The sequence below is a fragment of the Hypanus sabinus genome, chromosome 11 (genome assembly GCF_030144855.1).
Source record: "Hypanus sabinus isolate sHypSab1 chromosome 11, sHypSab1.hap1, whole genome shotgun sequence".
Lineage (NCBI taxonomy): Eukaryota > Metazoa > Chordata > Chondrichthyes > Myliobatiformes > Dasyatidae > Hypanus > Hypanus sabinus.
In genome coordinates, this window is record NC_082716.1 from 14502143 (window position 1) to 14528197 (window position 26055).

Here is a 26055-nt window from a genome sequence, read left to right on the forward strand (position 1 = left end):
ATGGACTCCAACCCTGACTCCCTGACCATTTCAATCTGGCTGGCACTTAAATTGTCCAACCTCGGGTAGTTTCTCACTCTTTACTGCTTTGATACGCCCTCAGGCTCGGGCACCACCACCTTGATTCAGCTAGTACCTGACTTACCAATATCACAACCATGGATTTGGCAGCGCAGCAGATACAACAATTGCACTCGTGAATATGCATGTGTCAGCTAATTATAATTTTATTCTGATAGTATTTAACTCATTCATTTTGTCGTAGTATTTGTTGAGACTTGGACACAGCAACACTTTGCTACCTGCTTGCATTCTACCTTGCCTGAGAAATTGGACTGTCGAGTCAACCGACTCTGAAGACCCGTGGTATTCATTTTATTCCCAGTTGTTCTTTTCAGCTGCAGTGTAGGCTTTGTTTTCCATTTGATAGTTTTAGTTAATGGCCCTGTTTGGCCTAGAGTTTATTGTTTTCTTTTCCCTTTAACACTGTTTGCATTAAAGTCTGTAAACTATCGACCTGCTTCAGTGTCTATCACTCCACATTTGGGCCATATCGGAACCTGGTGGCAACCAATTTGGCTCGACTCTTAAATAGATCAAACCTTTGCTCTTTCTTTGACTTCACCCCACCTCCGCTCTGCCAAATCAAATTCTTTCCAAGTCCGCTCCAGCATCTCTGGCCTGGACGTACTGCAATCGTCCTGCGTCTCTGAGACCCCAGCCCACACCGCAAAAATATCAGGTCATACAGGTGATTCAACTCAGACAGAGAAGCCACAAACAACTGTCTACCAGAAAAAAAGTGTGAGTAGCGAAGTATTTAATTGCTGTCTTTCTTTCATTGGCCACCAGCAAGTAGTCTCTGAGCTTCAGCAGTGCCATCTTGAACCAAAATTTATTCTCCACCTGAATATCTGGTTGCCTTTTAAGCTCTTCAAGCTGGTCTAACTCGCTGATGTCCACATGCTTGTGCAGTCATCCCTCAATCCAAGGTGTGTAAGATGATGAGAGGCATTGATCATGTGGATAGTCTGAGGCTTTTTCCCTGGGCTGAAATGGCTAGCACGGAAGAATACAGGTTTAAGGTGCTGGGGAGCAGGTACAGAGGAAGTGTCAGGGATAAGTTTTTTATGCAGAGAGTGGTGAGTGCGTGGAATGGGCTGCTGGCAATGATGGTGGAGGAGGATACGATAGGGTCTTCTAAGAGACTCCTGGATAGGTACATGGAGCTTAGAAAAATGGAGGGCTATGGGTAACCCTCGGTAATTTCTAAGTAAGTGCATGTTCAGTGCAGCATTGTGGGCCAAAGAGCCTGTATTGTGCTATAGGTTTCCTATGTTTCTATGTTTGTCCAGCATATTTGGTGCACTCACATGGCAATTAATATGCATTCTGTAGCCCGACCAACTGCTGTTAAGTCGATTAATTCACTGTTGTCAAAAGTGTTTGTCGCAGTTATACCATGTGGAATAATGATACACTGGCTTTAATGGGTTAACATACAGTGTAAAGGCTGAAATTGTTGATTGGATGCGGAATTGCATCATTGGTGTTATGCCAAGATTATCCTATTGTCATAAATAGCACAGGCAGTAATTTCCTTTGCATTCTGGCCATGTCCATTAGATAGTATAAAGAGCAAGGTTGTTGGAATTCTACTTTGACCAAGTCTGTAACAGCTGCAAAAGAATTTGTCAAGTTGAGACTGGACATCTGGTCATTGCTCTTGAATCCTGTGAATTAAAGGAGAGTTGTGAGTTATCTCATATTATTGACTATACATAATTGTTGCATGTTTTTATAATAAACAGAGATTTTCTGTAAACTCTACTGTCTAATTGCTGCTTTCATCAAGAAGGTACAGGAGCCTCAGGACTCACAGCACTAGGTGTAGGAACAGTTATTACCCCTCAACTAACAGGCTCCTGAACCAGACGGGATCATTTCACTCAACTTCACTTACCTCAACACTGAACTGTGGACAGCCTATGGACTCACTTTCATCTCATGTTCTTGATATTTATTGCTTAAAATGTATATTCAGTGTTATTATTTCTTTTTTTTCTTTTTGCATTTGCACAGTTTGTTCTCTTTTGCACATTGGTTATCTGACCTGCTGGTGCAGTCTTTCATTGATTCTGTTATGGATATTGAATTTTTTGAGTATGCCAGTAAGAAAATGAATCTCAGGATTGTATTGAATGGCAAATATTGTACAAACTTTAATGATGATCCATAACTAAAAATCTCTATCCTGGTGTGAAGATATTTGGATCTGACTGATATGTGAAGGAAGAAAATTTTGGTAGCAACAGTTGAGAGGGAAGAAGGTCAGAAAAACTGGTATGAATATTCTTTCTCAATCTTTTTTATTAAGTTGCAAATTGATAAGCATAACAATGATAATGATACAAAGAGATCGGAATTACATTAATAACGGTTAATATATACAGACACAAACTCTGAGTAACATATGTAATCTAAGCCTGCCAATCTCGTAATAACTGAACATGAAAAAGATTTAAAAAAAAATTTATACAGAGTAGCATATTGTTATTGTATGCTTAATTTTACACCGTTTTGATGTTCCTCATTGGGATTTGGGGTTTTTAATTTGTAAAATGATTTGAAAAACTAATTAAAAATTTTAAAAAAAATTATACAGAAAAAAAAGTCCCCCAAACCAAAAAAAAACACAAAACAAAAGCTGGGCTGCCATGTTCCATCGGTTAAAATCACTATTTGTCATTAACTCCACTCTTCTATACACGAACAAAAAGTTATTGAGAAGGATTTGGAAAAGGTCAGCTTACATCATATGAAAATGCTGAGTAAATGGCCTCCAAGTTTCTTCAAATTTAACCAAAGGGTCGATATGCCACTCCTAATTTTTTCAAGTTTAAGCATTTTTTGAGAAAACCATTGAAATGTAGTAAGGGGATTAGAATCTTTTCATTTAAATAAAATAGATCTTCTAGCTATTAATGTAACAAATGCAATCAAATAGTAAACTGAAGAGGATAATTGACTAGAGTCCATCACTGGTAATCTAAAAATTGCAGTAATAGGATGCGGTTGTAAATCAATAGGCAAAACTACTGAAATAATATCAAAAATGTCTTTCCAATATTTTCCCAAAAGAGATCAAGACCAGAACATATGCACCAAGGAAGCTACCTCAGAATTACATCTGTCACAGACAGGATTTATATGGCAATAAAAATGAGCTAACTTATCCTTAGGCATATGGGTCCAATGAACCCCTTAAATTGTACCAAAGCGTGTCTAGCACACATTGAAGAACTTCTAACTAGTTGGGAATTTCCTCCCATTTCTCTATTGGTAAAGATACTTGAAGTTCTCTTTCCTATTCATTCATAATTTTATCAGATGTACCTAGACATACTTTTGTAATCAGATCATGATTACATGCTCATGATCAGATCATGAGGACATGAGTTCAGAGTTAGGGGGTAAAAGTTTAAAGGTAACATGAGGGGGAATTTCTTTACTCAGAGCGTGGTAGCTGTGTGGAACGAGATTCCAGTAGAAGTGGTAGAGGCAGGTTTGGTATTGTCATTTAAAGTAAAATTGGATAGGTATATGGATAGGAAAAGAATGGAGGGTTATGGGCTGAGTGCCAGTCAGTGGGACTAGGTGAGAGTAAGCGTTCAGCATGGATTAGGAGGGCCGAGATGGCCTGTTTCTGTGCTGTAATTGTAATATGGTTAGATAGTTAAATAATTTCTATTAAACTCTTCTGATAGGGATTTAAACCTAAACATTTTTCTGTAATTTCAGTTTGATGCGGTATTGGAAAAGTAGGTAAAATAACATTCAAAACGTTTCTAATCTGTAAATATCTGAAATAAATTAGATCTAGGCAAATCATATTTATCAGACAACTGTTCAAAAGACATGAGACAGTTATCCATGAATAAATCACAAAAACAAGTTATTCTCTTTGTTTTCCATAAAGGAAAAGCTTGATCAATTCCGGATGGTTGGATGAAAAAATTAGATATAGTCGGAGTTGATAGAGTAAGTTTATTCAATCCAAAAACTTTACGAAGTTAAATCCATAGTTGTATTGTATGTTTAGGTATTGGATTCGTTATTTGGTTATTTAGTTTAGTAAGTGCAAAGGGAAGCGAGACCCCTAAAATAGAAGCCAATGAAAAGTCGACTCGCACTTGAGATTCACCCATTGTGGACATTGAATTTCATCCAGATCTTGTGTCCAGAACGTTAAATATCAAATATTAATTGCCCAATAATAGAATCTTAATAATAGAACCTTAAATTCGGCATTGCCAAACTGCCATCCTTTTTTGATTTCTGTAAATATTTTTAACTTCAGCTTAGGATTTTTATTCTGCCATATATATGAAGACATTTTAGAAGCAATAATATCAAAATTAGAAATGAAGGATTTAGAAATGAAGATCGGTATGGCCTGAAATAGATACAGAAATTTTGGTAAAATAATCATCTTAATAGCATTAATTCTACCAATAAGGACAATAGGTACCATTTAGTAAGTAGTTGTTTAACATAATCAATTAAGGGTAAAAAGTTAACTTTAAATAGATCCTTATGCTTCTTAGTAATGTTAACACCCAAATAAGTGAAGTAATGAGTAACCAGTGTACATGGTGATTGTCTATAGATTGGAATTTACATATTTAATAGGATAAGCTCACTCTTATTAAGATTCAATTTATAACCAGAAAGACTACTAAACTGAGCAAGTAGTGATATTACTGCAGGGATGGATTTCTCTGGGTTATTCATTAACCTCCTAACATTAAAATACGAATACCAATTTTTAATAAATCCTGTCTGTTTGTCAGAGACAATTTGTGGCAATACGTTTTCCAATCTAATTGCCAATATTTTGGAAACGATTTTGAAGTCCACATTCAACAAGGATATAGGTCTATATGATGCACATTCAGTGGGGTCTTTATCTTTGTTAAGAATTAAAGAAATAGATGCTTCATAAAAGGATTGTGATAATTTCCCTACAAATAAGGCATCTTTCAAGATTCTACATAACCAAGGAGAAAGCAGATTTGAAAAAGATTTAAAAAATTCTACTGTATACCCATCCAAAACAGGTGCTTTACCAGAATTCATCGAAGAAATTGCTTTCTTTATTTCTTCTTCCATAATGGGTACATCTAATGCTAAACATTCATTAAGTGGTAATTTTGAAATATTCAACTTCCTTAAAAATTCATGCATTATAGTAGAATCGTCAGGAAATTATGATTGGTATAAAGAGGTAGGGTTTCTCCCTACAAGTACAGCTGGCTTTATCCATCCAACTCTTGCTGGAGATTTAAGCATCACCAGTGTTTTGTGTTCCCACTGTATAAACTGTTGGCAACAGCCAGGGGTGAGAGAGAACTATGAAGAGAAATCCAGGCATAAGATAAATCTGCTGCCAACAAGTGGCCCTCTTGTGCAAGTGCAAAGTCAGAATCAAAGTTAATTTAATATCAAAGTATGCATCTGTCGCAATATACTATCTCAAGATCATTTTCTTGCAGGCATTTATGGGAAAGTAAAGAAATACAGCAGGATTTATGAAAATCTATACAAAAAGTGACAATCAATCTAAAAAAAAGACAAATTGTCAAATAAAAGAAAATAATACTGAGAATGTGATTTGTCAAGACCTTGAAAGTGAGTCTGTAGGCAGTGGTATCAGTGCATAGTGTACTGAGTGAAGCTATCCATGCCGATTCAGGAGCCCGATGATTGTAGGGTAATAACTGTTCCTGAACCTGGTGGTGTGGGACATAATGCTTCTGTATCTCCTCCCCAATCATAGTAGCAAGAAGCAAGCAATGCCTGTAAGGTGGGGGTCCTTGATGATGGATTTTTTCTTCCTGTGACAGTGCTATTTGTAAATATGCTCGATGATGAAGAGGGCTTTGGCTGTGATGGTCTGGCCTGTTTCAATCACTTGCAGTTCTTCCTCTCCAAAGACATGGCCAGAACAAATGTCTTTGACCAGAAAATCTTGGAGCTTGAAATCCTTAAGGAATCCACAAAGTGAGATTATTGGTTATGGGAACATCTCAACAGAATGGCATAACTACAGTCATCTATTGAGATGTTCCCACCACCAATTATCTCATTTAAAGGATGCTTTATTTTGTTATTTCATGCTCTTGTTTTTTGTTTATATTTGCATTGGCACATTTTGTTGTCTTCTATACTCTACTTGATCTTTCATTGATTCTGTTATTATTCTATAGATTTGCTGAGTATGCCCACAGGAAAATGAATCTCAGTGTTGTATGTGGTGATATATTTGTACTCTGATAATAAAATTTCCTTTGATTTTTGACTGGCATGTACCCTTCACTTTCTCTAGTCATTTCCATTTCTGAGCATTGATGTATCCCATATCCCATTGATACTGTTAAAGAATAAGAAGAATTGGAAAGGGATTTCAAAAGTTCTGACATAACCCAAAGATAAGGCAAGTTCTTCCTCCACAAAGTCCTGGCCAGAACAAAAATCTTTGACTAGAAAATCTTGGAGCTTAAACTAGAGGCAACAGAAATGACTGAAACATCTTGACATTGATAGAAATGAGCAGTCAACGGTTCGGGCCTAATGAAGCCTTCATCCTGATGAAGGGTCTCAGCCCGAATCGTTGACTGCTCATTTCAATGGATGCTGTCCAACCTGCTGAGTTCCTCCAGCTTGCTTGTACATGTTGATTTGACCACAGCATCTGCAGTGTACTTCGTGTTGACATTGATTGAGATACCTAATGTGTCAATTCCAGTCATCATTGGGAATGTTTTCCAATGATGCCAGGCATAAATTGACTGCAATAAACATGAAGATCTATCAGAGACAGTAATGGTGGAAGATGTCCCATTCCCTGCACAGATACACTGCAACTTAGTGTCCCTGAACCAGTGATAGCACAGGGAGGATATAAATTTTGTAGGATGGAAATCTGTTACCACTGTTACTGAAATGCCACACACTCTCTGCATGCATTCCTATTGTGATTCCTCTTTGCATTCCAGCCTTGCTGCACCGGATACTGAGATTGCAGATATGGTAGATCAATGTTCTTACTAGTAGTTGTTTCAAGTAGCTAATCTTCAGACAGATGGGTTTTGTTTCTGTCTTCATTTTCAAACCAAGTGAGAAGGTTTGAGATGCCAGGTCCTGGTTAGTTAACAGCTCACTGTCCAAGGCTGATCCTGTCAGATCCTGGTGAAACACAAGCTGTATGACCTGAGCTATGGGCACAAGAAGTTGTTTTGACAGTATAGCAACCATGCTTCAGTTGGAACTTAATGCAGAACCAATCTGAACACAGCTGACAAAATCCAGATGGGGTCTCTTCAATAGATTCACAAATTGTGATCGCCTAGCTTTTGACACTATATCAGATTCAAAATCAGAATCACATTTATTATCATAGAATCATTGAGTTATAGAGCACTATGTCCCAATGAGTGCATACCAAACTGTTATTGTGCTTATTCCCATCAACCTGCATCTGGACCATGGCCCTCCATACCCTGTCCATTTATGTTCTTCTCCAAATTGCTCTTGGCAAGGAATGTTTCGTTACAGTGAGAGATAGCCAGAACTGAGTTTAAGTAGATTCGTTGTCAGAAAAGCCAATCATTTAACTTGCAGGAATTCTGTAGAACAGTAAAAAGACCTTTATGTTTCACTATTTAACATTCTAAGAGTAAATGCTAGTCTGTTTTGTTTTCCAAATTCTGATCATTGCAACTGAGCAAAACACTGTCACTGCATTCAGATATGGGTCAATTGTGGAGCGAGAAACATTGAAGCAGGTCAATAGTTCACAGACTTTAATGCAAACAGAGTTACAGGGGAAATAAAACAAACACTAGGCCAAACAGGGCTGTCACATGGAAAATGAAGCCAACCCTGCGACTGAAAGGAATAACTAAATATATAAAAAATACCGCTAGTCTTCAGAGTCAGCTGACTCAACTGTCCTATTTTCCCAGCCAAGGCTGAATGCAAGCAGGCAGCGAAACGATGCTGTGCTTTGCCCAAGTTTCGACAAGTGCTATGACACAAAGAATGGCGTTCACAAATAACCTCAACTAAGTAATTATTAGCTGACATGTGCATATTCACAAGTGCAATTGCTGTATCTGCTGCACTGCTGAATCCTTGGTTGTCACAAACACATTGAGATTTTCAAGTGAGAGAGCAATGGAGAAGAAAGGAGGAAAGTAGCAAGACAGAGATAGCAGAAGAACAGTGAAACACAGAGGATTCACAGAGAACATGCAGATAACATTCAATTATTCAGCTAGCACACAACACTAGAGAAAGTTCAAAGTCTTTTCCTTGGATGTGTCACAAGGGGAAAGGAGGCTGGACCCAAATGCAGGACACAGGCACTGAAGTACTAGGAGCAGGACAAGAACAACTAAACAATAGAGAAGATGTGATGACTATGGTGTGCATGAGGGACATGATGTTTAAGGCGATTCTGGGGTTCCAGGAGAGTCTTAGAGTTCAGGTAAGGAGGATCCCAGAGTTCAGGCAGGACAGGATTCTAGAGTTCACTGGGCAGGCCACATAACTCCTGGGGAGGGTCCATACCTCCTAGGCAGGAACACAGCGGCCTGGGGAGGTCACAGGATACCTAGGTAGGTAACAGGGCACAACCCATCAACAACAATATAGGTAGGGGCAGAGACTGCTGGGCAGGCCACATAACTCCTAAGCAGGGCCCAGACCTCCCAGGCAGGAACACAGGGGCCTGAGCAGCACAGGGCACAACCCATCAGCAGAAATGGATGGACAGGGCAGAGTCCCCACCAGGCAACAGCAGTCCAACCAGGCTTGCCCAACACCGGCAAGGGATAGGAAGGGAACTAGGTCCAGGGTGACTACCAGACTTACTCAAAGAACTCATCTTAAACAAAGAAAACTCCCCAACTCCACTCAGTCCCAGAGCCCCCTATATACACCGCCAGCCAATGGGCATCAGGTGTGCCTCCTTGAGCCCCAACAAGCCACGATGATCCACAGGTGAGACTAATTGGGCTCAAGGGTGAAAGGAGGGATGGCTACAAGAACCGGAGTCAAAACTTGTCATGACAGCGTCCGGACGACTCCACCAGGGGTTAAGGGCGTAAGGCAAGGCAACCTACCAACAGGAAAGAAAATAAGTTTGAAAGAGCACCAAGAAAAAGTTGCCAAGACCTGAGAACCTAATTATAGGGAAAGACTGAATAAGTTAGGACTTTATCTCCTGGAGCATAGGTGAACGAGAAGAGATATGATTAAGGCATACAAAATTAAGAAATACATTGTTAGTGTAAATGCAAGAAGATTTTTTTCCACTTCGGTTAGTTGAGATTAGGACTAAAGGTTACAGGTAAAGGTTGAAAGGTGAAATATTTAAGCAGAACCTGAGGGGGATCTTCTTAACTCAGTGGGTGGTGAGAGTGTGGAATGAACTCCCAATGGAAGTAGTGGATACAGGTTTGATTTGAACTTTTAAGAACAATTTTGAAAAGTACTTGGAGGGAGGGGTGTGGAGGGCTATGGCGTGGGTGCAGGTAAATGGGATGTGGCAGATGAATAGCTCAGCACAGAATAAATGGGTTGATGGTCCTGTTTCTCTGCTGTAAAGTTCTATGACTCTATGACTCTAACTTGTTATAAACACACAAAAAGACTACGAGACATTCAGATGCTTCAGCAAAGCAATCAGATTTATGCAATTGCACACATTTTAAGTATCTGTTATGGTGAGGTACCTTAGATAATGGACAACCTCTCATTTTATTCAAGAAAAAGACATTTGTAAAAATGTTCTTTTAAAATAGATGGAACTCTTAGAATCATGGCTTTCACTATAGAACACAAAATATTACAGCACAGAAACAGACCATTCAGCCCACAGAGTTGTGCCAAACCAGCTAAAAAGCAAATCAAAAACACCAAACACTAGTCTATTCTACATCCACCATGTCCAAAACCCTCCATCTTCGTGATATCCATGCACTTATCCAAACGTCTCTTAAGTGTCTCCAATGTATTTCCCTCAGCCACCATACTAGGCAGTGCATTCCAGACATTCATGACTCTGAGTAATAAAATTACTCCTCACACCCCCCCCCCCTGCCCCTTACATACTTTGCTCTACTTGTTAAGGTCCAGTCTGGTCCGGAGCCCGCATTCCGGGTCTTGATCCGGTCCACGTATACACTGGACTCCGGGTCTTGTAGCTATCCCTCCTTTCACCCTTAAGCCCAAATAGGATCATCTTGGGTTAAGGAGGTGCACCTGATGCCTATTGGCTGGCTGGTGTATGTAAGGGGCTCTGGGACTGAGTCTAGTTGGGGGTGTGGGTGGTTGAAAGTGGGAATTGATGTTGGTGAGTTTGGAACTTGTTGAGGGAAAGGGAGTGGGAATTGCTGGGAAGGGGTTGCCTGGGTCTGGTAATGGCAGACAAGGTGAGAGGAGGGGCTGAGGGAAAGAGAGTGGAGAAGGAGTGGGATAGGCAGCTGGGGAGAAATGGATTATTGTGAAGGGAGAAATAAAGGGAATAAGGAGATAGTGAGGGGATGGATGAATGAAAACTGAGACAAAGGGAATAAAAGAATAAGAAATGACAGTGGAGAGAGTTCTGAAAGTGAGGAAGATGAACAAGTTCAGTGAGGAGGTGTTGTCATTATTAGATTTAATGAGAAGGTGCAAGGACATATGAAGAAAATTAACCTCTGTGCTAACAACAACTCTGGCAATTAAGATGGGGGAAATAGTATTTGCAAAAGTCCTTAATGATGGCAATCTATTGGTAAAATGTGTGAATGAGGAACAACTTGAGAAAGCACTCAAGTGAAAAGAGATAGGAAAATGCAAGGTGGAATATACAGGGAGGATGGGAGCATGAAATGGTGGTTGTAAAGGAGTAATCATGTGTGTACCAATGAGTATAAACATAGAGGAGCTGAAGAGGAATATCAAAGGGGGGAAAGTAATTAATGTTCTAAGACTGAAAACAACAAAGGAGGGAATGAAAAAGGAAAGTGAAAGAGTATTGATTGAATTTGAAGAAAGAGTGCCAAGGAAAGTGTTCCTGAGTTTCATGAGTTACCCAGTAAGGGTATATGTGCCAAAGCCATTGAGGTGCTATAATTGTCAAAGGTTTGGACACATAGCTAAAAACTAAAAGTCAGAGGAGATGTGCTAGATGTGGGGATGATCATGAATATGGAATGTGTGGAACAGTAGTGCAACCAAAATGCTGTAATTGTGGAGGAGCTCATGATGTGGCATATAGTGGGTGTGAGGTTATGAGACGGGAGAATAAAATTCAAGAAATGAGTGAAAAGAAAGATCACTTATGCAGAAGCTGTAAGAATGTCAAGAGAACAGAATAATGCTCCTAATGACCAGAGAGCAATAGGGATGCAAGAGATGCAGCGAAGAATAAATGACAGGATTTATGTGGGGGGGAAAAAATGCTCTAGTAATCTTCATTGCAGGAGTCATTAACAGTACAGCAGAGATAAAGTCAAAAAGTGACAAAATTCAGCTGGTGGTCAAAGCAGCAGTAAACCATTTAGGGTTAGTAGGACTGACATGGGAAGAAGTGAGGGAGAACCTCACTAATCAGTCAAGCCAGGAAGTGTCATAGGTTGGTTAGTACTCATTATGGTGATTCTTTTGCAATGGAATGCAAGGAGTTTACTGGCCAATGGCCAGGAATTTAAGGAATTTATTAAGGAAATGGTTGTAAAACCAGATGTAGTGTGTATTCAGGAAACTTGGTTGAAACCAGCTTTAGACTTTGTGGTACATGGGTATACAATGATAAGGAAAGATAGAAATCTAGGGGGAGGAGGAGGTTGTGCTATGTTAATCAAGCAAGGTGTACTGTATAGAGTACTGGAAAAAGGAGATGATCAGGAATACATAGTGGTGGAAATATGGGAGAGAGGGGAGGGAGTGGTTACAATTAACTACTACAATCCATGTAAAAGGTTGGATTTGGACAGCCTACTAAGGATACAAGGACAAAATAGACAAAGTAGTGTGGTGTGCAGATTTCAATGCTCACAGCACAATATGGGGGGATCCAATTACAGATTCAAATAGAACGGTAATTGAAGATTTGATGGAAGAAAGGGATTTGATGTGAACTGAGTCGATATTAGATATTATGTTAGTGTCTAATGTCTTGGCTGGCATCAGTAACTGGGGAGCTTGGACTGCTTCAACAGGAGGCAGTGATCACTACCCAGTTTCATGTTCAGTGGGTGAAAGAGTTGAAATGAGACCAGGTGGGGGAGTCCCAAAGTGGGTGTTTGGAAAAGCAGACTGGGGTAAGTTCCAGAAGTTAAGTGAAGAAGCATTGACAAAGATTGACATTTCTGGGGATATAGATGAATTAAACAGTCAGGAGACTTCAGCAATTATTATGGCAGCAGAAGGATCTATACCCAGGAGTAAAAATAGGATGAATAGAAAAATAGTGCCATGGTGGACAGAGGAATGTTGTCAGGCTGTTTTATTTAAAAAAAATAACAGAAATTGAGCATTTAGACTAGTTAAAAGAACCCATAATATGCAGCATTTGATACAATATAAGAAGGCACAGGCAGTGGTGAGAGGAACTATATGTCAAGCTAAAAGGGCAAGTTGGAGGAGTTTTTGGAACAAAATAGGAAGAACAATGCCTGTGGGAGAGATATGGGGAATGATTAAGAGGATGGGGGGAGATAGAAGGGATTGGGAGTATCCAGTAATGATATCTGAGGAGGAAACAGCAGTCTCCAGCAGGGATAAGGCTGAGATCATGACCAAGTCATTTGTAAAGATACATAGTTCAGAAAATTTGTCTGAAGAAGGGAAATAACAATGAGTCAATACCCAGGTGTGTTAAACAGGAGGAAAGAAACAGATGATATAATTGATGATCCATTTACTTTGGCAGAAATGGTGAGAGCAATAAAGAGATCGAGACTTTTCATCATTATGATCAATGATGTCTTCACAAAGGTATCAGTGGATATAGGTAGGTCACTGTTTGCGGATGATGGGGCCTTGTGGGAAAAGAGGCAGGAATGTGGAGCATGTAATTGGGAAACTACAAGGAGCAATTGATGAAGTGGTAGTGTGGGGTTATGCTTGGGGATGTAGATTTTCAGTGGAAAAAACTCAAACTGTATTTTTCACTAGGAAAAGAATTGAAGTAGGGAAGAAGTTAAGGATGTATGGGATTGAATTAGAAAGGGTTGGATCATTTAAATTTTTGGGAGTTGTATCTGATTCATGATTAACATGGGCAGGCCATATCAGAAAATTTGAGGAGAAATGTAAAAGTAATAAACGTGATGAGATGTTTGACTGGTAGGGAATGGGGAGCAAGTTGTTCAGCATTAAAGAGAACGTATGTGGCTTTAGTAAGATCTGTGTTGGATTATGGAATGTAGTATTTGGATTAGCAGCTAGGTCTCTTATAAGGAAACTGGATGTGATTTGGGCTCAGGTTTTGAGAGTGTGCAGTGGGGCTTTTAAAACACCACCAGTATCAGCCCTGCAGGTAGAAATGGGAACAATACTTTTGGAATTAAGAAGGATGCAATTGATGGCAAACTACTGGGTTAATTTGCAGGGACACAATGATTCTCATCCTGCTAAAGGAGTGTTGCAGGAGTCCTGGGAAAATGGGAGGTTTCAGAGGGAAAACTTTAGTCAGGTAGGGAATGATATTGCTAGATCATGTGGAGTGTTTGATCTAAGGATAAGTCCTTCAGTAGTTTATCCGGTTGTAGCTCCATGGAAGCTGGTATGGCCTGACATAGACTGGCATTTGTTAGAGGTGGAAAGGAAAGTATAAAACTGATTTGGTAAGTGCATTTAACGTGTGATGAAAAAGTATAGTGATTATACTCAGGTCTATACAGATGGTGCTAAGGAACCTGAGACAGGAGTGACAAGGTTTGGGGTGGCTATACCAGCAAGAGCAATTGCAATCAGCAGAAGAACATCTGATAAGTTAGCGGTGTATACAGTGGAGATGATGGCAGTGTTGGTTGTGTTGGGTGGAGAAAACTAAACTAGTCAAAGCATTGATATTGATATGCTCAGATTCATCTTCCGTACTGGCAAGTTTAAGGTCTTCTCACTCAAACAGCCGGCAAGATGTACTTCATGAAGTCCTTCAGTCAGTCACAAGAGTTGCAAATCAGGGAGTTCAGGTTAAATTTCTATGGGTTCCAGCTCATTTAGGGGTGAAGGGCAATGAAAGGGTGGATGAGTTGGCAAAGAGAGCAATAAAGAAAGAAAATATAGAAATGCTTATTAGTATTAGTAAAGCAGAGGTTAAGTGTGTAACCTGGGGAAAAAAAATAACCAAATGTGGCAAGAAAGATGGAACAGGGAGGGGAAAGGGAGGCATTTATATCAAATACAAAGAAGTGTTGCAGGTACTAGGGTAGGAAGTAGATACAGAAGAGAGGAAATAGTGTGGACTAGGTTAAGGCTGGGTCACTGTGCACTAAACCAAACACTGAAATTGATAGGGAAACACCAGACAGGACTGTGTGAGAAATGTCAGGAAGAGGAGTCAGTAGAGCATGTAGTTCTGAGTTGCAGGAAGTATGGGATACAGGGAGAGATGATGAGAATTAATCTAAGGGAATTGGGGGTGCAGGAATTCACATTAAAAGGGTTGCTGGGCATGGGTGAGAGAACACAGGTCAGGGTATTTTTAACTTTAAGGGGTACAGGGGTTTTTTATAGTTTATGATGGATAAACAGAAATAGGGTACTAGGATGGGGAGGATAAAGTGTAGGTTATGGTATGTGTATATGTGTGATTGGGTGAAGGGATTTAGAATGTGAGTCCATCGCATACTCCGGAGCAGAAGGTGGCAGTAATGCACCATTAAGCTGGGTGCCAACTGCCATAAAATATGAGAGGGAGAGAGAATATCTATCTATCTATCTAGTTGGGGCTTGTCCTGTTTGCCTTGTATGTGTTGGTCCTGTTATTCCAACTGGTTCACCTTGTTTGTGCTGTTGACCTGTTTGTGCTGGTTGTCCTATTTTGACCTGGTTGTCCTGTTTGCACTGGTTGCCTTATTTACCCTGTTCTGTCCCGTGTGTCATGCTTGTCCTGCTTGTGCTGTTTGCCTGGTTTTGTTCTGTTCATCCTGGCTTGGAGTACCCACTGTTAATCAACTAGTTCTGTAAGTCTGTTCTCATAGTCACCCTGGACCAAGCTCCCTTCGGATCCCTTGTCTCCATTGGGTAAACAGGCTGGACTGCTGTTGCCTGGTGGGGGACTCTGACCCTTTCCTACCCCTCCCTTCTGATGGGTTGTGCCTCACACCTGCCCAGGTGCCCTGTGACTTGCCTGGGCCCCTGTGTTCCTGCTAGGGAGGCTGGGCTCTGCCTGGAAATTGTGACCTGCCCAGGGGGCTATCCTCCCAGCAGTCCTTGTCCCATAGACCCGTCCTCTAGCCTTGGGTCAGGGTCCTGCCTTGCTACAAACTATCTCTGAACCCCAGGATCACCTCTGAATGCTGTATCTCTCGCACACCAGGGTCTCCCCATCTTGTTCTATCCTTTAGTTGTTCTTTTCCTGCCCCTAGTATTTCAGTGCCTGCGTCCTGCTTTTGGGTCTAGTCTCCATGTCCCCTTGTGACAGAATGACCCCACCAGCGTGGACCCAGCCATGCAGGCACTATTTCTGTCACTGTGGGGTCCCCTCTTTTCTGAACATTTTCCCCCTTCACCCACCCATATCTTCTCTAGTTCTAGAGACCCTCCTTGGTCACCTGGAGGCTCCCTTTGATGGGGGGGGGGGGGGGTGGTTGTGTTATGGTCTGGTTCGCAGCCCACATTCCAGGTCTTCACCTGGTCTGCGGACTCTGGGCCTTGTAGCCGTCCCTCCTTTCACCCTTCAGCCCAAATAGGATCATCTTGGCTTAAGGAGGTGCACCTGATGCCTATCAGCTGGCAGGTGTATGTAAGGGGCTCTGGGATTGAGTCTAGTTGGGGGAGGGGGGGTTTGTCATGTTTGCCTTGTACGCACTGGTCCTGCTGTTCTGTCCCATTCACCTTGATTGCACTGTTTGCCTGTCTATCCCATTTTGACCTGGTCGTCCTGTTTGTGCTGGTCTCCCTGTTTACCCTGTTCTGGCCCATGTGTCATGTTTGTCCTGCTTGCACTGTTCACCCAGTTTCGTTCTGTTCATCCTGGCTTGGAGTACCCACCATTAATCAACTAGTTCTGTAAGTCCATTCTCATAGTCACCCTGGACCGAGCTCCCTTCCGATCCCTTGCCTCTGTCAGGTAAGCAGGCCGGATTGCCATTGCCCGGTGGTGGACTCTGACCCTTTCCTACCCCTCTCTTCTGACAGGTTGTGCCCTGCACCTGCCCAGGTCCCTGCGTTCCTGCCTGGGAGGCCAGGCCCTGCCCAGGAGTTATGTGGCCCACCCAGAGGACCAGCCTCCCAGCATTCCTTGTCCCACAGACCCATCCTCTAGCCTAGCCAGGGTCCTACCTCGCCATGAACTATCTCTGAACCCCAGGATCACTTTGAATGCCACGTCCCTCACACATGCCATGGTCTCCCCATCTTGTTCTACCCTTTAGTTGTTCCTGTCCTGCCCCAGTACTGCCCCTAGTGCCTGCGTCCTGCTCTTGGGTCCGGTCTCCACATCCCCTTGTCTCCCACACCCAGAGAAAATGTGTTCCCAATTAATATTTCTTAGTTCCTGCCTCATGCCCTTGTAATTTTTCCTTCTCCTTTTTAACTTTCTCCCACAAGAACCATTCCTATTCTTATCTATAGCTATCCATAAAGTTAATGATTTTTGGTCACGGTTTCCTAACCGTTCACCCACTGTAAGGTCAGTCACCAGGTCAGGCTCATTACCCAACATCAGGTCCAGTACAGCCTTTCCTCTCATTGAACAGCCCAAATATTGATTTAAGATGCCTAGCTGGAAACACTTAACAAGTTCTGCCCCATCTAATCCCTTGCACTAATATTAGGGAAGTTGAAACCCCTCATGAAAACAATCCTGTTACTTTTGCACATTTCCTTAATCTGCTTACCTATCTGTTCCTCAATGTCCTGGTGGCTATTAGGGGGTCTGAGGTACAATCCCACCAGTGTAATCGCATCCTGCTTATTCCTGATTTCCACCCAAATGGACTCAGTTTCTGACCCTTCCATTATGTCTCCCCTGAGTGCAGTTGTGATATTGTCCCTGATTAATAGTGCAACTCCCTCCCCACCCTCCTTTTACCTCTTCTATCTTTTCTAACACTTCAAAAACCTGGAATATTAATCACTCATTCCTGCCCCTTTTCAACCGAGTTTCAGTAAAGGCCACAACATTGTAGTTCTATGTACTGTAATTGACAAACTCAAAATTTACTCTCTTGTGGGCATAATCAACAAATCTATAGAATAGTAACTATAACAGAATCAATCTATAACAGAATCAATGAATGACTGCCAAACTAATGCTTTTACCCAGAAAACAACAATTGGTGCATATGCAAAGAGAAGAAACAATAATATAAATAAATAAACAATAAATATTGAGACAGTGAGATGAAGAGTACTTTAAAATTAATCCATTGAATGTGGGAATAGTTCATTGAAATGGCAAGTAAAGTTGAGTCAAGTCATCACTTTTGTTCATGACCTTGATGGTTGAGAGGTATTCCTACATCTCATTGTGAGAGTTCTGAGGCTTCTGTACTTTCCTCCTGATGGCAGCAGTGAGATGAGAACGTGTCTTGGGTGGTAGAGGTCTCTGATGATGGATGCTGCTTTTCTGTAAGAATGTTTCCTGTGGATGTGAAGCAGCATCCATCAGTAGGGACTCTGGACGATGCAGGACATGCTAACATATGGTTTGATGTTTATATGCACTGCACAATAGAATTTCTAAAATTACAATGTGGATCTCAAAATTAGGACGTTGAATGTAGAACTGTTCTATGATTTAAAAAAAAATTACTTTGACTCATTTGTCACATGTACATTGAAACATTGGGGGAAAAAAAACTACAGTGAAACACATTATTTGTATCAAATCATCTAGATTGTGCTGGGGGCAGCCCACAAGTATTGCCACACTTCCGAAGCCAACATAGCATGCCCACAAATCACCAGCCTTAACCGTATGTTTTTGGATTGTGCAGTCACGAGGAAAACCTTACAAAACTCCTTATAGACAGCGGTAGGAATTGAATCACAATGATTATTTGATAGGTATGCAGATAAGACCTTAAGACAAAGGAGCAGAGGTTGGCCATTTGGCCCATCGAGTCTGTTCCACCATTTCATCATGAGCTGATCGAATCTCCTCTTTAGTCCCATTTCTCCACCTTCCTACCATAACCTTTGATGCCCTGACTGCTCAGATACCTATCAATCTCTGCCTTAAATATGCCCAATGACTTGGCCTCCACTGCTGCCCATGGCAGCAAATTCCAGATTCACCCCCCTTTGGCTAAAAGTTTTTTTTTCGCATCTCTGTTCTGAATGGGCGCACTGCAATCCTCAAGTCATGTCCTCTCGTACTAGACTCCCCCACCATGGGAAACAACTCTGCCACATCCACTCTGTCCATGCCTTTCAACATTCGAAATGTTTCTGAGGTCCCCCCTCATTCTTCTAAACTCCAAGGAGTACATGGACCCCTGTGGAACATCACTGGTAACCGGCAGCCCAAGCATGGGATCCCTTTATTCCCATTCTCATTTCCTGCCAATCAACCAATGCTCTATCCACCTATGTAACTTTCCCATAATTCCCTGGGCTCTTATCTTGTTTAGCAGCCTCATGTGCTGCACCTTGTCAAAGGCCTTCTGAAAATCCAAGTACACAACATCCACTGCATCTCCCTTGTCTAGCCTACTTATAATTTCCTCAAAAAATTGCATTAGGTTTGTCAGGCAGGATTTTCCTTTAAGGAAACCATGCTGAGTTCTGCCTATCTTGTCATATACCTCCAGGTACTCCGTAAACTCATCCTTGACAATCGACTCCAACAACCTCTCAACCACCGATGTCAGGCTAACAGGTCTATAATTTCCTTTTTGCTTCCTTGCCCCCTTCTTAAATAATGGAGTGACATTTGCAATCTTCCAGTCCTCCGGAACCATATCAGAATCTATCGTCTTTTGAAAGATCATTGCTAATGCCTCTGCAATCTCCACTGCTACTTCGTTCAGAACACGAGGGTGCATTCCATCTGGTCCAGGAGATTAATCTACCCTTAGACTATTCAGCTTCCTGAGTACTTTCTCTGTCGTAATTGTGACTGTGCATATTTCTCTTCCCTGACACCCTTGAATGTCTGGTATATTGCTGATGTCTTCCTCAGTAAAGACTGATGCAAAATATCGTTCAGTTCCTCTGCCATCTCCTTATCTCCCATTATAATTTCTCCAGCATCATGTTCTATTGGTCCTATATCTACTCTCGCCTTTTACTCTTTATATACTTGAAAAAGCTTTTAGTATTCTCTTTGATATTATTTGCTAGCTTCCTTTCATAGTTCATCTTTTCCCTCTTAATGTTCTTCTTAGTTTCCTTTTGTAAGCTTTTAAAAGCTTCCCAATCCTGTCTTCCCACTAATTTTTGCTTCCTTGTATGCCCTCTGCTTTGCTTTTACTTTGGCTTTGACTTCTCTTGTCAGCCACGGTTGCATCCTTTTTCCATTTGAAAATTTCTTCTTTGGAATACTTCTGTCTTGCACCTTCCTCGCTTCTCGCATAAACTCCAGCCACTGCTGCTCTGTCGTCCTTCTCACTAGTATCCCTTTCCAGTCAACCTTAGCCAGTTCCTCTCTCATGCCACTGTAATTTCCACTGAAATATCGACACATCGGATTTCGGCTTCTCTTTCTCAAATTTCACAGTGAACTCAATCATGTTATGATCACTGTCTCCTAAGGGTTCCTTCACTTCCATCTCTCTAATCACCTCTGGTTCATTACAGAATACCCAATCCAGTACAGCCGATCCCCTGGTGGGCTCAACAACAAGCTGTTCTAAAAAGCCATCTCGTAGACATTATACAAATTCTCTCTTGAGATCCAGTGCCGACCTGATTTTCCCAATCCACTCACATGTTAAAATCCCCTACAATTATCATAACACTGCCCTTCTGGCAAGCCTTTTCTATTTCCTGCTGTAATTTGTAGTCCACATCACTGCAGCTGTTTGGAGGCCTGTAGATAACTGCCATCAGGGTTCTTTTACCCCTGTGATTTCTTAGCTCACCCCACAAAGTTTCTGTACCTTCTGATCCTATGTCAACTCTTTCTAATGATTTAATATCATTTCTTACCACTAAAGCCATGTCACCCCCTCTACCTACTTGCCTATCCTTCTGATACACTGTGTATTCTTGGACGTTCAGCTCCTAGAGACATGCATCCTTTAGCCACATCTCAGTGGTGGCTGCAATATCATACCTGCCAATCTGTAACTGTACAACAAGATCATCCACCTTATTCCTTTGTTGCATGCATTTACGTATAACACCTCAAGTCCAGTATTTAGTATTTTTTGCATTGATTGCACTGCAACTTTCTTGCACTGCAACTCATCCCAATGGCTGCATATTTACTCCATCACCTGCCTGTCCTTCCTGACATCCTTACTGCTCACTTCCTTAGATCTATTGCTGTTTTCCCTCTCCTCTGCTCCATCATTTCGTTCCCCACCCCACTGCCAAATTAATTTAAACCCTCCCTAACAGCTCTATTAAACCTTTCCACCAGGATATTGGTCCCCCTAGGATTCAAGTGTAACCTGTCCTTTTTGTACAGGTCACACCTGCCCCAAAAGAGGTCCCAATGATCCAGAAACTTGAATCCCTGCTCCCTGCTCCAATCCCTCAGCCACGCATTTATCCTCCACCTCATTCCATTCCTACTCTCTCTGTTGTGTGGCACAGGCAGTAATCCCGAGATTACTACTTTTGCGGTCCTTCTCAACTGCCTTCCTAACTCCCTATATTCCTTTTTTTTCTACCTATGTCATTGGTACCTATATGCACCACGACCTCTGGCTCCTCACCCTCCCACTTCAGGATATCTTGGATGTGATCAGAAACATCCCAGACCCTGGCACCAGGGAGACAATCTATCAACCAGGTCTCCTGATTGCATCCACAGAATCACCTGTCTGGCCCCCTAACTATTGAGTTCCCTATTACTACTGCCTTCCTCTTCCTTTCCCTACCCTTCTGAGCTACAGGCTTGACTCTGTTTTGGAGGCATGGCCACTGTCGTTTCCCCCAGGTAGGCTGTGCCCCCCCAACAGTACTCGCAGGGGTACTTATTGTCAAGTGGTACAGCCACTGGGGTACTCTTCCCCTTGCCCCTCCTAGCCGTGACCCACCTGTCTGCCTCCCATGGCCCTGGTGTGACCACCTGCCTGTACCTCCTCTCTATCAACTCCTCACTCTCCCTGACCAGATGAAAGTCATCAAGCTGCAGCTCCAGTTCCCTAACATGGTCCCTAAGGAGGTGCAGCTTGGCATACCTGGAGCAGATGAGGATGTCCGGGAGGCTAGGAGACTCCAGGATCTCCCACATCCAACACTGAGAACAACAAGCTACCCTCACACTCATACTTCCCCTTTCCTCAAATAACAGGAAAAACTGAGACAAAAACTATTTTGCCTCGCCCGTTTCCACCTAAGGCCGTTGAGCCAAAGCCCTTGAGCCTTCACTCTGCTCTGGGCTCACTCTGCTGCCCGCTACTTAAGGCTGTGCCTGCCACACTCCTGTTCTGATCATATAACCATATAACAATTACAGCATGGAAACAGGCCATCTCAGCCCTTCTAGTCCGTGCTGAACGCTTACACTCACCTTCTGACTTCCTTCTCCAAATGAAACCTGAATCAGAATCTCTGCCCTTTTTAAATCTTCCGTGCTTCACTGCCCGATGTCACATGCCTGCGCAGTCCAGCCTCTCTTAACTCTGATGAGAATAAGAAAAAATCAAAATGGGTCCTGCCGCACTCCAGTTCTGATCCTCAGACTTCCTTCTCCAAAAAAAAACATTGATGGTGTTGCAGATAGTGAAGATGGTGATCAAAAATCACATGGGATCTTGATCATCTTGTCAAGTGGACCAAGGAATGGCCAATGGATTAAATCCAGATAAATATGAGGTATTGCATTTTGGCAGATCAAATCAGGATAGGACTTGTACAATAAATAGACAGGGAGTATTAAGTGGCTTAGAACAGCCAGTAGAGTACATTCAGCTCAAAATGTTGTGCTTTTTAACCTACTCTATGATCAATCTAACCCTTCCCTCACACATAGCCCTCCATTTTTATTTCATCCATGTAACTATCCATGACCTCAGAGTTTAAGTACACAATTTGTTGAAATTGGTGTCACAGATAGAATGGTGAAGAAGGCATTTGGCATGTTAGCTTTCATCAATCATGGCACAGGGAATAGGAGCTGGGAAGTTATGTTACAGTTGTACAAGATGCTGGTGTGGCCACACTTTGGAAATTGTGTGTAGTTTTGGTTGCCTGTTATGGGAAAGGCGGTGTTGAGTTTGAAAGAGTGCAAGGAGGATTAACAAGGATGTAGCCAGGATTGGGAAGGTTAAGTCTTTATTCATTGGGGCATTGAGAAGTAAGAAGGTTTTGCCAGTGTATTAAAATCTTGAAGGACAAGGACAGGATGAAGGCACATAGTCTGTTTTTCCCCTGAGAAGGAAATAAAATGCTTGAGAGCATCAGTTTAAGTTGAGAGATGAAAGACTTTAAAGTTTCTAAGAGCCAACTTTGGAGGGTGGTGCATATATACCAGAGAAATTAGTTGAGGTAGGTACAATAACATGTAGGCCAAATGTAGGCCTACTCCTGCACCTATTGTCTATTTAAAAGTTTAATGGATAGGAAGAGTTGCCAGGGATATGGGTCAAATGTGGCTAAGTGCTTTGGTGGGCACTTTGCATGGCATGGAAAGGTTGGGTTAAAGGGCCTGATTCTGTGCTAGATTACTCTACGACTCTGTCATTCCCCATCCCAACAATGCAATGCAATTGGACCATCGGACCATATTGCCAAAGGAAGGCCTTTGAATCATGTCACATGCAGCTTTCCTTCTGGAACCGTGAACATTTACGGAAATAAAAATGCTCAGGGTTCCATGTTTCATCTACCACTTTCTTTCCCATTCCCAGAATCTGTCTAAGTCCTGTTGCAGACATCCTGCTTCCTCAGCACTACCTTTCCATTCACCTATCTTTGCATCATCTGAAAACTTGGCCACAAAGCAATTAATTCCTAATTCATGTGAAAAGAAGTGGTTTTAACACTAACCCCTGTGGCACACTAGTTACCACAGACAACGAGAAATTAATTAATTTCTACACTGTCTTTTGCCAGTCAGCCAATCTTCTATCCAAGCTAGTACCTTTACTGAAATACCATGGGGTCTTATCTAGTTAGGCAGCCTCATGTGTGGCATCTTGTCAAAGGCCTTCTGAAAATCCAAATAAACAACATGAAATTATTCTCCTTTGTCTATCCTGTCTGTTAATTCCTCAAAGGCTTCCAACAGACTTATCAGGCATGATTTTCCCTTTAGAGAACTATGTTGTTGACATTGGCCTATTATATCATGTGCCTCCAAGTATGTCAAAACCTCATTCCTAATAATAGACTGCAACATCTTTCCAACAACTAAAGTCAGGTTAGCTGGCCTATAATGTCCTTTCTTCTGCCTCTCTAGAGGGATATGTTCTGTGTGCAGTTCGATGGGAGTAGGCAGATTAATAGATCAGCACAGACCAGGTAGGCTGAAGGGTCTGTTTCTCTGCTGAACTTTTCGATGACTTTATGACTCAGTCTCTTCATCTGTTCTTGATTCCTTCAGGGCTAAATCCCTCTACAATATCTCCTCACATCTTATCCATTGCAAGAAAGACCTACCTTTTCTATTCCATCTACAGTACATAATGTTCCTCAGGTCCTCTCTGCTTAAACCTGAGAAAAGTCAAAGCAAGTTGAATTTGTTACTCACAGAAGGGTTTTGCTTAGTTTAATTCCACGATGACCTATTCTTGTAGCTCTGTGTCTGATGCAATTGCTTGTTATGTTAAGATTTGCTGATGATGAAAGCCTAACGCAAATTAGAAATGCTGAGCCAATATCATACACTTTTTGTGCTGAGAGTTTAATATTTCATTCATTTTTTTCTGAATCACTGGCAAAGGTGTCTTTGTAAGCATAGGAAGCGAGTGGAGTAGAGCAAAACTTCAGTACAATGATTGTTCTGCGGAAAAACTTTGCCATGGTCTTCAGCTATCTCCTAAGTGTTTACGTTGAGAGGAGCTGTGGAATACATGTGGTGGATAATGGATACAGAGACATTGTGATTGCAATTAAACCAAGTATCCCATATGATGAGAAGCTTCCTGAAAAAATCCAGGTAAGATCTAAAATGATTTCATATCTGTTGTTTTATGTCAAAGATGTGTTGTATTACCTTAAAATTAAGATTTGATGACAGGAGGAAGAGTTAAAAGAATATGTGGCTGTGATTGCTCTGGTATGATAATTAAAATACAATAAGACATTGATTTTAAACTTGTGTTTCCGTTAGGCAATGATGAGTGAAGCCTCCTCCTTCCTGCATCAAGCTACCAAACAGCGGCTCTATTTTTCAGATGTTAAAATCCTTTTGCCTAAATCCTGGCCATATAACTCCAGCTTGGTTCAAAGACCAACTAATCAAACATATGAGAAGGTAAGAACAAAGAAATCAGAGAGTGATAGTAAATGGTTGTATATCAGATTAAATAAAGGTAGAGATCTAGTATCTAGTTGCCCAGGGTTCAATACTGAAATGGATGTGTTGGATAACATTTATAAATTTATGGACGAAGGAGTGGCAAAGTGTGAGAGGGTGATAATGTACACTGATGTAGATGGACCTGCTGAATAGACAGCAAGTTACAGGTGAAGAGAAAGACCGAGGTATTTTCGATATAATACCAATAATTTACCATTCCATCATTCAGAAATCCTGATGGTTCAGCATCAGCTAACTGGTGAAGTTTCACAACCCCCCCCACCCCGCCAAACTCACCAGTGCCCCATTTCTGTTCTCCCTTCAACTCAACCGGACACCAGTTTCTGCACACCTTTGGATATACTAAAATACTTTCTCCTGTGCTTCTTTATCCTCACCAGTGCCCCATTTCCAACGTTCCCTTTCTTTGTACTGAAACCCAGTTTCTGCTCTCTCCCTTTCAACTTACCCTGTCCTGGTTTCTGCCTTCCTTCTTGGCTTACTGGGACGCTGATGTGATCTCTTTAAATTCAATAGCACGTCATTTCCCACTCTCCTGTTAAGTTCACAAAGTTCCTTTTTCCTGTGGTTCTTTTACACTAATTGTAGCCTAGTTCCTGATCCAGATTCAGATTCATATTTGGATTCATTTGTTTATCATTTGTACATTGAAACAGACAGTGTAATGTATTAACAATGAATACAATCCAAGGGTAAGTTGGGGGCAGCCCTCAAGTGTCATCCCATATTCTGGCACCAATGTAACCTGCCCACAATGCTTGGCAAAACATCATGGGACACCACAGGGCAACAAGACAACACCACAACAGCCCTGTAGTGTTCTCGCACAGGTGTAAAAGAACTCTGAACTAAACACCAAGCATAAACCAATCAATGAGGCGGTCCCAGTAAGATTACTGTTCACTCTTCCACATTAACGTATGGTGAAAACTGTTGATAAAACAATACCAAATATATACAGTATTTGTTTCCTCCTTGACATCACATTTACATCATAAATACTTGCAAAAGTAAAACTACAACTATATTACATTAAAGTGCAACATAGTCAGAATCTACCTACACCATCGACTGGCTTTAAATACACTTCAACACAAACTATCCGCAACTCTTTAAATAACAAAAAAACATGAACTTTATTAACCGTCATTACTTTTAACAGAATCAGT

At 41.5% G+C, this 26055-nt stretch overlaps 1 protein-coding gene across 3 annotated transcripts in view; it reads left to right on the plus strand.

Moving 5' to 3' along the window:
• The first annotated feature begins 1617 nt into the window (after positions 1-1617).
• Positions 1618-26055, plus strand: part of LOC132401711 (calcium-activated chloride channel regulator 1-like) — a 67582-nt gene continuing 43144 nt past the window's right edge. Inside the window, exons 1-3 of one of the 3 annotated variants that reach the window (XM_059983819.1) lie at positions 1618-1753; positions 24305-24502; positions 24677-24820. In XM_059983819.1, coding sequence (XP_059839802.1) covers positions 24338-24502; positions 24677-24820 — 309 coding nt within the window. In that variant the 5' untranslated portion in view covers positions 1618-1753; positions 24305-24337. Of the gene's footprint in view, positions 1754-24286; positions 24503-24676; positions 24821-26055 lie in introns of those variants that run through there. The other 2 variants (XM_059983818.1, XM_059983820.1) reach the window with 2 other exon arrangements.